Source organism: Narcine bancroftii, chromosome 10 (genome assembly GCF_036971445.1).
Source record: "Narcine bancroftii isolate sNarBan1 chromosome 10, sNarBan1.hap1, whole genome shotgun sequence".
Taxonomy (NCBI): Eukaryota; Metazoa; Chordata; class Chondrichthyes; order Torpediniformes; family Narcinidae; genus Narcine; species Narcine bancroftii.
The window spans coordinates 34,614,826-34,628,750 of NC_091478.1; the positions used below are offsets into that span (position 1 = coordinate 34,614,826).

At 43.8% G+C, this 13,925-nt stretch overlaps 1 protein-coding gene and 1 pseudogene across 5 annotated transcripts in view; both read right to left on the minus strand.

Moving 5' to 3' along the window:
- Positions 1–3,225, minus strand: part of LOC138744440 (interferon-induced protein with tetratricopeptide repeats 5-like) — a 29,472-nt pseudogene extending 26,247 nt beyond the window's left edge.
- An 8,907-nt stretch (positions 3,226–12,132) lies between these two features.
- The window catches only part of LOC138744442 (interferon-induced protein with tetratricopeptide repeats 1-like), a 76,844-nt gene continuing 75,051 nt past the window's right edge, over positions 12,133–13,925 (minus strand). For all 5 annotated transcript variants that reach the window (XM_069900614.1, XM_069900613.1, XM_069900615.1 and 2 more), the window contains one exon: positions 12,133–13,823. In XM_069900614.1, the coding sequence (XP_069756715.1) occupies positions 12,374–13,823 (1,450 nt within the window). In that variant the 3' untranslated portion in view covers positions 12,133–12,373. The remainder of the gene's footprint in view (positions 13,824–13,925) is intronic.

Below are 13,925 nucleotides of genomic sequence, written 5' to 3' on the forward strand. Positions count from 1 at the left end.
TGTTGCAGTTCACTGCTGCATCCACAGCTCTGTGCTGCGGGTTCACAGCTCTGTGCTGCAGGTTCACAGCTCTGTGCTGCGGGTTCACAGCTCTGTGCTGACAGTTCACAGCTCTGTGCTGCAGTTGACAGCTCTGTGCTGCAGTTGACAGCTCTGTGCTGTCAGTTGACAGCTCTGTGCTGCAGTTCACAGCTCTGTGCTGTCATTTCACAGCTCTGTGCTGTCAGTTCACAGCTCTGTGCTGTCAGTTCACAGCTCTGTGCTGTCAGTTCACAGCTCTGTGCTGCAGTTCACAGCTGCATCCACAGCTCTGTGCTACGGGTTCACAGCTCTGTGCTGCGGGTTCACAGCTGCATCCACAGCTAGGTGCTGCAGGTTCACAGCTCTGTGCTGCGGGTTCACAGCTCTGTGCTGCAGTTGACAGCTGTGTGCTGTCATTTGACAGCTCTGTGCTGCAGTTCACAGCTCTGTGCTGTCATTTCACAGCTCTGTGCTGTCATTTCACAGCTCTGTGCTGTCATTTCACAGCTCTGTGCTGTCATTTCACAGCTCTGTGCTGTCATTTCACTGCTCTGTGCTGTCATTTCACAACTCTGTGCTGTCAGTTGACAGCTCTGTGCTGCAGTTCACAGCTCTGTGCTGTCATTTCACAGCTCTGTGCTGTCATTTCACACCTCTGTGCTGTCATTTCACAGCTCTGTGCTGTCATTTCACAGCTCTGTGCTGTCATTTCACAGCTCTGTGCTGTCAGTTCACAGCTCTGTGCTGCAGTTCACAGCTCTGTGCTGTCAGTTTACGGCTCTGTGCTGTCAGTTCACAGCTCTGTGCTGTCAGTTCACAGCTCTGTGCTGTCAGTTCACGGCTCTGTGCTGTCAGTTCACGGCTCTGTGCTGTCAGTTCACAGCTCTGTGCTGTCAGTTCACGGCTCTGTGCTGTCAGTTCACAGCTCTGTGCTGTCAGTTCACGGCTCTGTGCTGTCAGTTCACGGCTCTGTGCTGTCAGTTCACGGCTCTGTGCTGTCAGTTCACGGCTCTGTGCTGTCAGTTCACGGCTCTGTGCTGTCAGTTCACAGCTCTGTGCTGTCAGTTCACGGCTCTGTGCTGTCAGTTCACAGCTCTGTGCTGTCAGTTCACAGCTCTGTGCTGTCAATTCACAGCTCTGTGCTCTCAGTTGTAGCAACATGTGCTAGTGGTGAGAAGTTGCTTCACCCACAGTCATTGCTCTGCCGTTGAATCCACGGAGGACACTGGAGACAAGTTACAGATACATTCTCCTGATCAGAGCAGTATCTCTCCTCACTCCTCCTGTGAGGGACAAAAAAAAAACCAATTTACATGCTATTGAAGGTCCCTTAAAAACCTCACTGCTAGAGGAGGTGGATGGTGTTCTTTCTGGCTTTCAAATGCCAGAAATTGGTTATCATGGTAGTCGCTGGCTTGCCACTGTCCAGTTTGGCAGCATTATGTACGGCCCATAACTCCAAGCATTGCCTGTTTCTCCCAGAGACACGCCACCACAAGTACCATCTCGTGCACAAAACAACAGTAAAATTGGGTGTTGGTTGGCACCAACAACGGCAAGTTCAGATCTTCAAGGACCCCCACCATGCAGGCCATGCCACCTTCAGACTGCTTCCATCAGGAAGAAGGTGCAGTAGCACAAGATAGCTTCTTGCCCACTGCCATCAGCTTTCTGAGTGGACAATAACCCACAGGCACTACCTCTTTTTCTCCTAATCTCTTGCCCTATTTATTTTTGAAATGTAATATATACCAATATTTACACTGTGAATGCTGCTACAAGACAACTGTAGCATGTAGACTAGCTAGATTGCTCACAAAACAAACATCATCACTGCATCTCTGGACATGTGACAATAAACTTGAACTATAATTAGAAGGTTACAGACCAATTGCTGGTAATGGGATTGATATACATGTGTTCTCAAGGGTCAGCATAAACACGGTGAGCGAAAAGGCCTGTTCCATTGTGAGAGATGGGAAAACTGATCTAAAATTATGAACATGAAGGAAACTAAAATTCATACATCAGTTAATGGCTGTAACCAGTACAAACAGGATGAGCTTGGGGATTAGGATGCAGGAAAGCAGAGTCAGCACGATTAACATAAGAATCTTCTACTCTTTGTGACAAGAGCCACCATAAGACTAAGATAAGAAGTGGTAAGGAACAATAGAATGTAGGAAGTTGAGGTAGTCTGGATCAGATAAGGGTCTCCTAGCCCTGGACAGAAGTACCAAGACCTACATATCTAATTAGCTAACCTTACACAGATTTATACATTTTAAATTAGCCAACCCTAGACAGGATGAGCCAACTCTGCATACCAAGAGACTGTGGCCCCGAGAATCAGGAAGGTGTGAATAAGGACAATGATGGGACACCGACAGGATACCCCCTGGTCCTCCAAGTATACTGAAATTGCATGTAGGCAGGAAGGATTGCCTAATGCCAAACCTCTCCAGCAGGAGGCAGAAGAATGTAAGGGGGAGGGTATTCCTATACTGAAATCAACTGTATAAAAGTTGGGTGAGCCCCAGTGTGTGTGTGTATTCCCAGGGTAAGGGGAAGCACCCAACTTTGCATTGTTGTAAAATAAATGTTCTTTGTTCTCAATTTTTGTCTCGAGCAATTTCTTTAAAGGTACTTCTATTTCTAACAATAGTGTGAATTCTAACTCTCACCAGTCTTGGTTGAACTATGCATACAGATGCAGAAAGTATCACAAACTCTGGAAGCTTGAATAACAACAGGAAATGCTGAGATTTTAGTGTAGTTGCTAAAACTCAGTAATCTGGCAAGTCAGGAGAAAATGTTCTTGTGTTGAAAGCTCATGGCCTGAAATTATAACTCTATTTTTCTTTTCACATCTGCAGCCTGGCCTGTCTTTAATGATACACCTCTGAGTGAATAGAATCAACTCTCTGTATCAAGCTGTTTTAAGGCATTGCCTGACACTTTTGTAAACATCCTCCCATGCAATGGTTAAAGCAGAAACTCAGATAAAGAATGCCAGTGTTCAGTACCTCATTGTGTCCAATAGAGTCAGTGCTCGTTAAATTTCTTTCACAGCTAAAGCTGCACTTTTAAAGTTGACTCCATCAAATAGGATGTTCCAAGTTTCGATTTCCTGATGGTGAATAGAAACTTAACCCGGAAAATGAAAGTAGCATCTTTAAATAATGACAAGACTGAGGTGACAACACGTGCTGACGCAGAACTGACTGGATCCAATCACAAACACTAGGTTGCTTGGCAACAGAAATAAATCGTGGTTCATCAGACTCGCCCTGATTGGTCAACCTTTTTCTGCCTGTTTATCATGCCTTGAAGTCCTCTCAAGTTAACTAATTTGTGCTTCCCTGCTGTTCTATTTATTTTTAGGGCCTCATTCAAAAACTTCTGTGACAAGGTGACTGAAATATTGGCTGCAGTGAATTTCTCAGAATTCCTCATCTTTTTTTTTCGATGTAACCTTACTGGCTCCAGATTAAGTTCTAGGTTGAAGGTCATTGGACTTGTACTGACAATAACCGCACCAGCAGTGCGAGTATAAGACGGCTTTAATAAACTAATATGTACACTACGAGGTCTTGTCTCTCTGCAAGACAAACCTGGAAGGCTAGACTAGCTCTGGACTGCTTTATGTACAAGGTCATCGGGATGACCCCTGGTGACCTAGTGGTGTAATTACATATCACCACAGGACTGTTATGAACCCAGAGGACCTGAAAACCCAGCAGCAATAGATATTCACCAAGACAAATAGTTACTGAAACAAAAGTTGCTTTTAATTATATTTAAACATGAAAATAGGATCGCACTTTAACTTTTCACTATTAGTTTAACTAAACTAACTTTGCCCCCTTCTCATTCTAAGCACGCGTGTATGTAATGTGTATGTAAGTTCAGAAAAGTTCTTGATTCACGGTCCAATCTCATTTTTCATTCCTCAAAGTTCACTGGTTGCAGGCAATTCTTATACCGTGCTCAGAATTTAACATTTATGTTCACCAGGCTTTGGTGCTTGAAAGGTAAATGGTTACCATTCAGGAAGATTCTTGTTGGTTTTCAGAGAGAGATTTGTTGTTCCTGGACGCAAACTGATCCCTTTTAATCAGTTATATCCGTGTCTTGCCGAAGAAACTTGCGCCATCAGGGTTTTCCAGATGATAACCTCTTTCTTTCAGGTCACCACAGAGTTCCTTTTTGTTTCCCTTATTTCAAGTGAAACATTAGTCAGCCAGTCCTCCCATCTTGCATGAACCACAAGGGCTTTGACCAGGCTGAACTAAGCACTCACAACCTGTCTTCCAAAGGGGTTTTTCCATAAGCTTGCCAGCTTGTCCTGTTCCAGTCCCAGCTGTTGCTGTTGACTGTAAAAATGTAGACTGATCTCTCTCTCTCTCTCTCTCTCTCTCTCTCTCTCACTCTCTCATGCACACAGAGAAAAAAAACTGTTCAACTCTCACAGCTTGAAAAAATCACATGACCCTCTTAGAACAGCAAGCTGCATTCCCAAACAGCCTGCAGCTCTGAACTACTCCCCCGATTTCTTTCTTCTTTTGCTTTTCAAAACAACAATCCATTAGTGAAGTCTCTTGGGCACTCCCCAAAGTTTTTGCAAAGACCCCCAGGAGCCGGCCTGTCTAGCTTGAGCAGAGCTTCAGTATTTTAAATGAGATCTGTTTTGAAGTGCTTGTATATGACCTACACTAAAAATCTTGCCCCAATTTATCTCCCAAAAACATCTCTGTATACAATACAAACACAACATAATCTGTCACAGGACACAGAAGATCCCTCCCTTACCCCTCCACACCATCCCACCCCAGAGAGTGGTGTAACAAGATAACAGAGGCAGTCTGTCATATAGTGTCAGAAAACATGACACAATCTCATGAGCATTGGTAACATGTGCCACTGTTCTGATTAAAATATCCACCTTCCTTCATTCATGTGCCCAGAAATTCCAATGTACAGCTCTGATTTAACCTGGAATAAATTACACAAGCTCAAATAACCCCACTTGTAAAATTCAAGAGACATACTTGTGTGAAAATGATTTCTGCATCAGCCATACATGGTGATGATAGTCCCCGCCAAAGCTCCTTTTCAATGAGGGATTATATGCTTCCTTTGAGCTCATCGTGACAACCTTTGGACCATATTGCTAAACATTCTAAGGCTCTCTCCTGGGAAAACACAATTTTAATCTGGCCAAAAGAGTGAGTCATAAATCCACTGCCCAATCATCCAACTTAAATCTTCACTGAATTTCCCCTCCAGCATGTGCAAATTCCCACCCCTTAACTACACCATTCCCACTTTGGTTGCCAAAATGTATAACTCTCTCCAAAACATAAAGGTTAACTTAGCCTGGATATATCCAGTGATGATGTTGTAAAGCTCCACTGTGAGCTGAGCAGACATAATGAACCGTTCATTATGTACTGCACTGGAAGACACCAATCTGCAGAACCAGTAGAGAAAAATTGGACTCTTGTGAATCCACTCTGTGAATCTCAGGGTGTGGGTGGGAAGTGGGAATGAGGTGTGGTGCTGTAGTGGTGAAAGAAGCTTAGTTGGGGAGAGTAAGTGTTGGCAGAATCCGGGGATGGGGGTTGAGGGAATGCACGGGGTGGGTCTTGTTTCATCAAAAGCTAAATATTGGGGTAGCCGTGGTGTGAGTGGTGACAGTTGCTGTGGGGGGGGGGGGGGGGGTGATTGGAAAGTGGTCAGGATTGTGTTTGTGTAGAAAGAATAAAGGTTCCATTATTGTCATTTAATACTATATTTAGAATATAACATACATGAAATTCTTTAACTTTTGTCTACCGTAAGAGTCGCCACTTTGTCCAGCGCCCCTCACAGAAACCTACAGCACCTGGTGTTCCTGGGCGGTCTCCCCTTCAAGTACCGACCAGGCCTGAGCCTGCTTAGCTTCCGAGATCAGACAATCCCAGGTGTACTCAGGCTGTCCATAAAAATGCTGTAGAAACATCCATGGAAAGCAAAAGGCATTCAACATTACGGGCCAGACTCCTCCTTCAGGAGAGCCAAAAATCAGAAAGACACTCGAATAAGAAGGTGGGTGGGGTGGGGGGCAGATGGAAGGGGAAGGTGCAGAGGTACATATACAGTGCCCTCCACATTTGGGACAAAGACACGTTTTTTTTTCTCCTTTATTTGCCCCTGTGATCCACTGTTTTAAAATTGTAATCAAAACAATTCACGTGTAATTAAAGTGCACATACCAGATTTTATTTAAGGTTATTTGTGTACATTTTGGTTTGACATGGTTCACTCATTTCAGGGTACCATAATGTTTGGGACATTTGGCTTCACAGGTGTTTGTGAGTACCCTTCATTGCTTTGTTGGTGCAGGTATAAGAGCTGGGCTTGCTTCTAAGCTTTTGATCATATTTGGAGACTGTAGTTTCCATTTTTTTCAGAATGAGGACAAGAGTTGTGCCGATGAAAGTCAGAAGCCATTATGAGACTGATAAACAAGAATCAAACAGTTAAAGGAAGTTGCCCAAACCTTAGGATGACTAAAATCAACAGTTTGGAACATCATTTAGAAGAAAGCGTACTGGTGAGCTCAGTAGTCGCAAAGGGTCGTATTCCGAGGAAGGACTCCATGGCTGATGACTGAAGAATTTTCATCATAATGAAGAAAAATCCCAAAGCATATGTCTGACAGATGACAAACACACTTCAGGAGGCAAGTGTGCATGTGTGGATATGTCACTGACAACTGTCCGCAGAAACACAAAGTCTACACTGTAAGATGCAAACCAGTTTGCTTTGGATTTTGGGCAGTTCCTTTACAGCTCCACAATTTGGTCTTGCCATCACTTTGAGACAGGTTAATCTTGGTCTCATCTGTCCACAAGACCATTATCCAGAATTCTGCAGGCTCCTTTAAATACTTGGCAACCTATACTGTGGCCATCTTTTCTGTGACTAACTAATGGTTTGAATATTGCAGCCTACAGATTCTGAGGCCACACTACCTGATCTGCACTGACAGTCAATTGACAACTCGTAGGATCCCTCAAGCTTTGGACACACAGGGACGTCAGAGCCACAGACATTGTTAACCACGTGTCGTCTGAGAGCTGCAAAGTAACTGGACTCTGTAGTTTTGAAATTGGATCATACAACACAAACAATCGAAGCCATCCAAATTTGAGGGAATTTGTCCTTTATTCTTTTCAGCACATTTTTATTTCCTTTAGACTCCTCCTGGCCTTCTCTTTCCAGGTATGGTGGCAGTCCTGGTTGAGTACTGAAGGACAATGCAGACCAACTGTCGGAGGTCCTCTCAGGACTCCATCTGCAGCTTGCCTCTGCAGCAGTCCATCATTCCCGCAGGTCTTAAACCAGCCACCATCATCCCAGTACCAAAGAGGATGACCATAGCAGGCCTGTGGCACTGACCTCCACCGTCATGAAATGCTTCGTGCATCTGGTGATAGAACATATCAAAGCACACCTCTCAGAGACGCTGGACCTACTATTCCATCGAAGATGTCACAGCCTTGTCCCTCCACTCCATCCCAACCCATGTGGAAAACGAAGCCCAATACGCCAGGTGCTATTCATTGACTTCAGCTCGGCATTTAATATGATCATTCTGGTGGAGAAGCTGTCCTCGCTGGAACTCAACACCCCTCTCTCTGTAACTGGATTTTGGAATTCCTAATGGAAAGACCACAGTCTGTTTGAGCTTGTAGCAGAATTTCGAGCACCAATCATGTTGAGCACTGGCGTACCTCAGGGCTGTGTGCTCAGTCTACTCCAGTTCACACTACTAACCTACAATTCCAATATCAGATCCAGCTCCAACAGTATCATCGATTGTTACGACATGACCATAGTTGGCCTCATCAGCAATAATGATGAGCCACACTCCAGAGAAAAGGTGGAAAATCTCATAATATGGTGCGGGAATAACAACCCGAGTCTCAACGAGGACAAGATGAAGGAGATCATCATGGACTACAGGAGGACCAAGTGTGACCACCCTCCGCTGCACATCAATAACTCTGTAGTGGAGAGAATAGAGAATGCCAGGTTCCATGGAGTACACTTAAGACGGAGATGGGAAACCTACAGCCCGCAGGCCGATCCAAATTTATTGGGCCCAGTGGGCAGCTGCTCCCTTCTGGGCACGGTTCTCACCTTCGGTGTGCGGCTCCCCCTCTCCCCCCAACCTCAGAGAGTGGCTCCCTTGCTCTGTGCATAGCTCCCCCACTCTTTGAAGGCTCCCCCACTCTGAGTATTGGAGACCCCTTCCACCTTCTGTTGTGGATACACTTCCCTCCCCGGCCTCCGCATGAGACTCCTCCCACCACCTTCTGCATGAGAATCTCCCCCATCATGAAACCCCGCCCTCCCATGTCATTCTCCCCCTCTCACAGTGTCATTCTCCCCCACTCACTGTGTCATTCCTTCCCCCTCTCATGGTGTTTATATGACACCATCTCTCTTTGTTTACATTGTGGCTAATATTTCTCCTTTTTGACTTCTGGGTTTTTTTATTGTGTTATCTTAATGACTAACTTGTGATTTTAAGTGTATTTACAGATTTGAAGATGCCTTCCCGATCTGAAAAGCATCATCGTATTAATTCCATTTATTATATATTTGATTTAAGGAAGTATCAGTGTGGCTCATCATACAACCACTGATACATACACCATCTGGACCACGCATGGTAAAAGGGTGCCAGCCCGACACAAGAATTGAGCTATTCTGAAAACACATCTTTTCACTCGTCAGGAAGGCACAACAGTGACTGCACTTCTTCAAAAGACTGAAGCTGACGAGGCTACTGGCCATTATCATGTCAACTTTCTACAAGAGCTCTATCGAGAGTGTCCTAGCCGACTGCATCACGTTGTGGTATGTTTACTGAAGAGCAGTGGATCAGAGGTTGTAGTGTGGAGGGTCATGTGGCCATCGCATCTGTCAGTCAAGGTCAAGGCCACTCATGCTTTGCACTCACCTCGTAATTGGTCTTTTCATAGAAAAACACACATGTCGTTGCTGCCTCTGTTAATCACCTGTCCTATTTTGGCATACCTGAGCCAGCCCCACTGATGAGTGGGGTGGGGGGGGGGGTCTAAAGCCCAACATGTGGAGCAACTGTGTCTCTTTTTCCTGAGAAATGAACCCAAGCTCCACTCCAGGTCACGAGCTCGAGCCGACGTGGAGATACGCATGTGGGGCTTTTGTGGTGCACACTAGCAAACCATAGTTTTGTCATGTTCCTTCTTCTTAATCAGTCTGGTGCTGTACCTGCACGAGGGGTGATTGGTACTCTTGTTGCTTCTATCCTCTACACTATTTATATTCTTAGCGGGGTTTGTACTTATTACCTGTTTAGTTACATCTGATGCAACTGCTGCATGAACCTTGTGTGAATTAGTGTGATTTCCTGTGGCGAATTTCCCTTGTGGGGAAATAAAAACTTTTGTTCCAACTAATCTGTGTCCAGACTCATTGCTTCTTGGACTCGTTAAACTTGTTCCTTACCTAACAAGGGTGAATCCACAGGACAATAAGAGCAGTAGAGAGGGGCCTCCCTTCCAGACGTTGACGTGATCTACTGGGAATGTTGTTTGAAGAGGGCTCACAAAATTGTTGAGGACCTCTACCATACCACACACGGCATCTTTCAGCTACTCCCATTGAGAAAGAGATACAGGAGTATCAGAGCCAGAACCACCAGGTGAGAAACAACTTTTCCATTGGATGGTGAGTCTACAAAATGTCGGAATGAACTGCTCACACAAACTCTCAGAGATTCTGCTATTTATTTATTTATATAGATGTGTGTTTGTGTGTGTGTGTGTGTGTGTGTGTGTGTGTGTGTGTGTGTGTGTGTGTGTGTGTGTGTGTGTGTGTGTGTGTGTATGTATGCTTTGCATATGCATCATTTTGTGTTATGTCTATATGTGTTTGCATATTTTTGCGAACACTGTTTCGTCGGGTTGTACTTGTACAATCGGATGATAATGAATCATTTAAAATTGCTCTGATAAGGCATTCTGAAAGTTACTTTGATGTCTCTCTTTAAGGAATTGTGTTGGTCCTGGAAATGTGAGGCCTCCTCATTCTCCTTGGGTTTTATTAACAAAATGCAAACCCTTGGAAACTTCACAGCTGTAGGTCACATAGCCTGTAGTTCTTTGGACAACTCTAACCCTTCATCTCAAAGCGGGGACCCTGGGTCCATTCTGTCTGTGTGTAAATCTGCCCCACCCTCCTGCAACATATGATAGTAAGGCTTGGGATTTCAATGACCCTTGGCCCTCTATTGGTGCTAATGGACAAATTTGGAAATCTCCTCACCAATCAACAATTAATAATTTACGTGGAGTTAAATTCAGTGTTAGTTATTGATTTACCAATATGATGCACGTGTCACAGAGAGATTGTTCTCCTCAAGAACTACCTGTATTGTGATTTTCTGCAATGTAAACCTTTGACAGAAATTGACATTTGTGTTTCTTTCACACCTTTTGTTGATTTGGTTTTTTCCCCCCATAAATCCAATAAGAATCAATTCATATTCTGTATCTCACCTATTTTGAAAGTGATCTGTAAATTCCATAAGGGGAAATTTATATGATCTGACGTGAGGGTTTACTGGACAATAGAAATTATTAACAAAGATTGTAGTTCTGTTCAATTAGATCAATTAATTCTAATGTTGTGAGTGTTGTGGATTATCCCTTTAACTTCCAATCCAAGGTGAATCAACATAGATTCATAATGCTTTCCGTAATTTTACCTTTTCCAAAGCAACCATGTCCACAGGTGTCACAGCAGAGCAGCAGGATGGCTGGTACCTCACACCTCCAGTGACATGGGTTTGATCCTGGCCTCTGATGCTGGGTACATGGAATTTGCACCTCTTCCTTGTGACTGTGAGGGTTTCTGTCAAGGTGCTCCAGATTCCTCCCAAAAAAAGAGCTGGATTGATAGGTAAATTGGTTCTAAATGACCTCTAATATATGGCTTTTGGTAGGTGGATCAGAGTAAAATCCATGAAAATATTTGGGAGAATAAGTCACAGTGAAAATAAGTTTGAGAATATGATTGACAAGAACGTTTTGGAAGCTAGCATAGATTTGATGGTGAAACAGCCTTCTTTCCCATAAAAAATATGAGATATGAAACATGTGTGGTGATATGACTGGATGGCCCACCCTCCTGCCTTAGCTCCTTCCTTAGTCCTGAGGTCAAGTCCCCTCTCCTTCCCGCTCATTTTCTGAGCCTGGACTCAGGCCAGCAGTGTCTAGCTCAATAAAGCCTATCGCTCCCCTCAATCTCTGTCTGCGTCATTATTGGGGCTACCGATAGGGCCCAACAACATGTTCATGTGGTGACTAGCAAAGCTCAGTGTGTGCTACAATGAAAATTGTGTCCTGGTATAGGTAAAAATCTTCAAAGTATTGTCTCTGCTGTTCTCACTCCCAGCTCTTTCAGATCAGTCCTTTTATTAAGTATAAACCTCCAACAGGTCAGCCCCTTCCCTTCATGGCTGTGGCAATTGAAAGTTCCTAAACCCCTTGGTCAAATACTACTGAACATTTCCCTTCCCATACTTCCCCACCACTGCAAAATTTATCAATGGTTCGCCTAATCTCAAACATAAATCCAACTTCCAATACTGAATTACAGGATTATCAGGTGGCATGGCATAAGCATGCACCCAATTTATACTGTACAATTAAGAGAATCCCATTTGGCTAGCACCACACTGATTAGGATGGTCAGGTAAAATGCTTGATCTTTACAATATCACTTTGACCTTCTGGTCCCATTGTGAGCCCATCAGCATTTTCAAATTGGATTGGACTTCATGTTGTTCTTCATCTTTCATGGTTATGCCTGACAATGGAAACCTTAATCCTTCCTTCCTTTGTCAGCAGGATTATCTTTTGAAATTGAATTAGCTACACCACCATCAACCCCCACCCCCCCAGAACTTCCCATCCCCATGAGACCCCACCCAAAAACCATTCCTTCACCATGAGTCGCAGACTGCATCCGTGATTAGGGATTTTGTAACTTGACCGAGGCAGGAGGAAATTCTGCTTTGAAGCTTTATTTGCCAGATATATCACTGGACAACATCTTACAATGAGACCAAAAATTCAATCACAAAAATTCCAAAAATCAGACATAAGATTACATATCAACATCAAGCTACAATACAAAAATAAAGTGAAAAGTAAAAGTAGAGAAAGGAAGCCATCATTTAAGGAAGATACTAACAGGATATATGTAATGAGTGAAACTAATACCCAATCAGACAGAATCAATGGATATTTCATGCATCATTTTGCCCCTTGATGGAAAGGCCTAATTCATAAAGAGTTCTCCGATAGTCTTCATTATCACCATCGATCTCCAAAGCCCTTTTGAAATATTCAATAGCTTTTGACTTGTTCCCAACCAGCTGATACAGTAACCCCTTGATACCAAGGGCCTTGCTATCACATGGATTGGTGCAAAGTTTCATGTCTGCCCACCACTCCAAACATCTGTGACATTTTTCCTGTTCTCTTGAGTTATAGTCAATCTTCAGTCCTTTCAGGAATAGGCTAATGGCGTTTGATTCGGAATTTTTGTGGTGCAGTTCAAATAAGCCAGCCTCTAAACATATTTTCTGCATGTTCTCTGGACGAATGTCCACCAACTTCACCAAATGGCTGTAGATCTCCTCAGATTTGGAAATTTCTCCAATTCTAGTCCAGAATTTTGCAAAGTCCAGCTGTGGCTTGATAGCAGAATGGAGACACTGTTCAAAGTGATACCGACATTGATTGATCAACTCAGTTTTGAGCTGAAGGTCTGGCACGTTCTTGCAAGGCTTGTGCAACAGTTGCATTAATTTACTTTTGTAACATATTGCAATTTGGTGGTTTAAGAAGCAGGAGCGTGGGGTTAACTCTAATGCCTGCTTCAACAGTTTGACAGCTTTCTCCATGTTTCCTCCTTGTCTATAAAATTTTGCTGCATAACGAAGCACGTATGGCAGATCACTGGTCTTCTGCAATGCTTGTTCAACTAATTTAGCTGCATTCTCTTTTTCATTGAAGCTTTGAAACTTTAGAGCCAACAGCACCATGGCCATTGAATTATCTGGATCAAGCTTCAGCACACATTGCAGATATTTCACTGACTGATTCTGTGCCAGATTCTCTGGGGTTCCAGAAAAGGCTTCAAGTCGAAACAGTACAGTTGCGCACCCCATGATCCATTCCGTGTTTTCAGGATCTTTCTTCAGCGCCTCCTCAAAACATTCCCTCGCCTCCTCATAGTATTTAGCACCTGAAGTCATCAATGACCATCCCTTTTCCCCGTATACTTCAGGGATCATTGCTGTATAGCGAGGGCCATCAGTGAGTGGTTTACAGATCATCTCCAGCTTGTCGAGATAGGACTGGGCCTCGGTCAGTTGTCCCATGTGGTAATGCACCCAGGCATAGTTTCCATATGTGACAATGCTTCTTCTCTCAAACTCATCTTTGTGATTCTCCTTCATAACCTTCTCAGCTTCTTTTAAGTTTTGAATTGCTTCTTCATAGTTTCCCTGGAGGCAGTTCACAAAAGCGAGATGGTTGTAGGATCTGGCTTTATACTTGACACCAAGACTGATAGAATCTTGCAGCCTGTACATGATATCATCCAAGTTGATGGATCCCTTCTGTGGGCTCCATGTTAAGTGACACTGAAGCTGATCGAGCTTTCCTTTCAAAATGTCTTCTGGTGTGTCACTGCAGGAGAACACAAATCATGAAATTCAATCTCAAACAAGATGAGGCAGCTTGCCTCTAATTGCAATTTCTTTAGCTGAGGCAACAAAAAGATACACACAC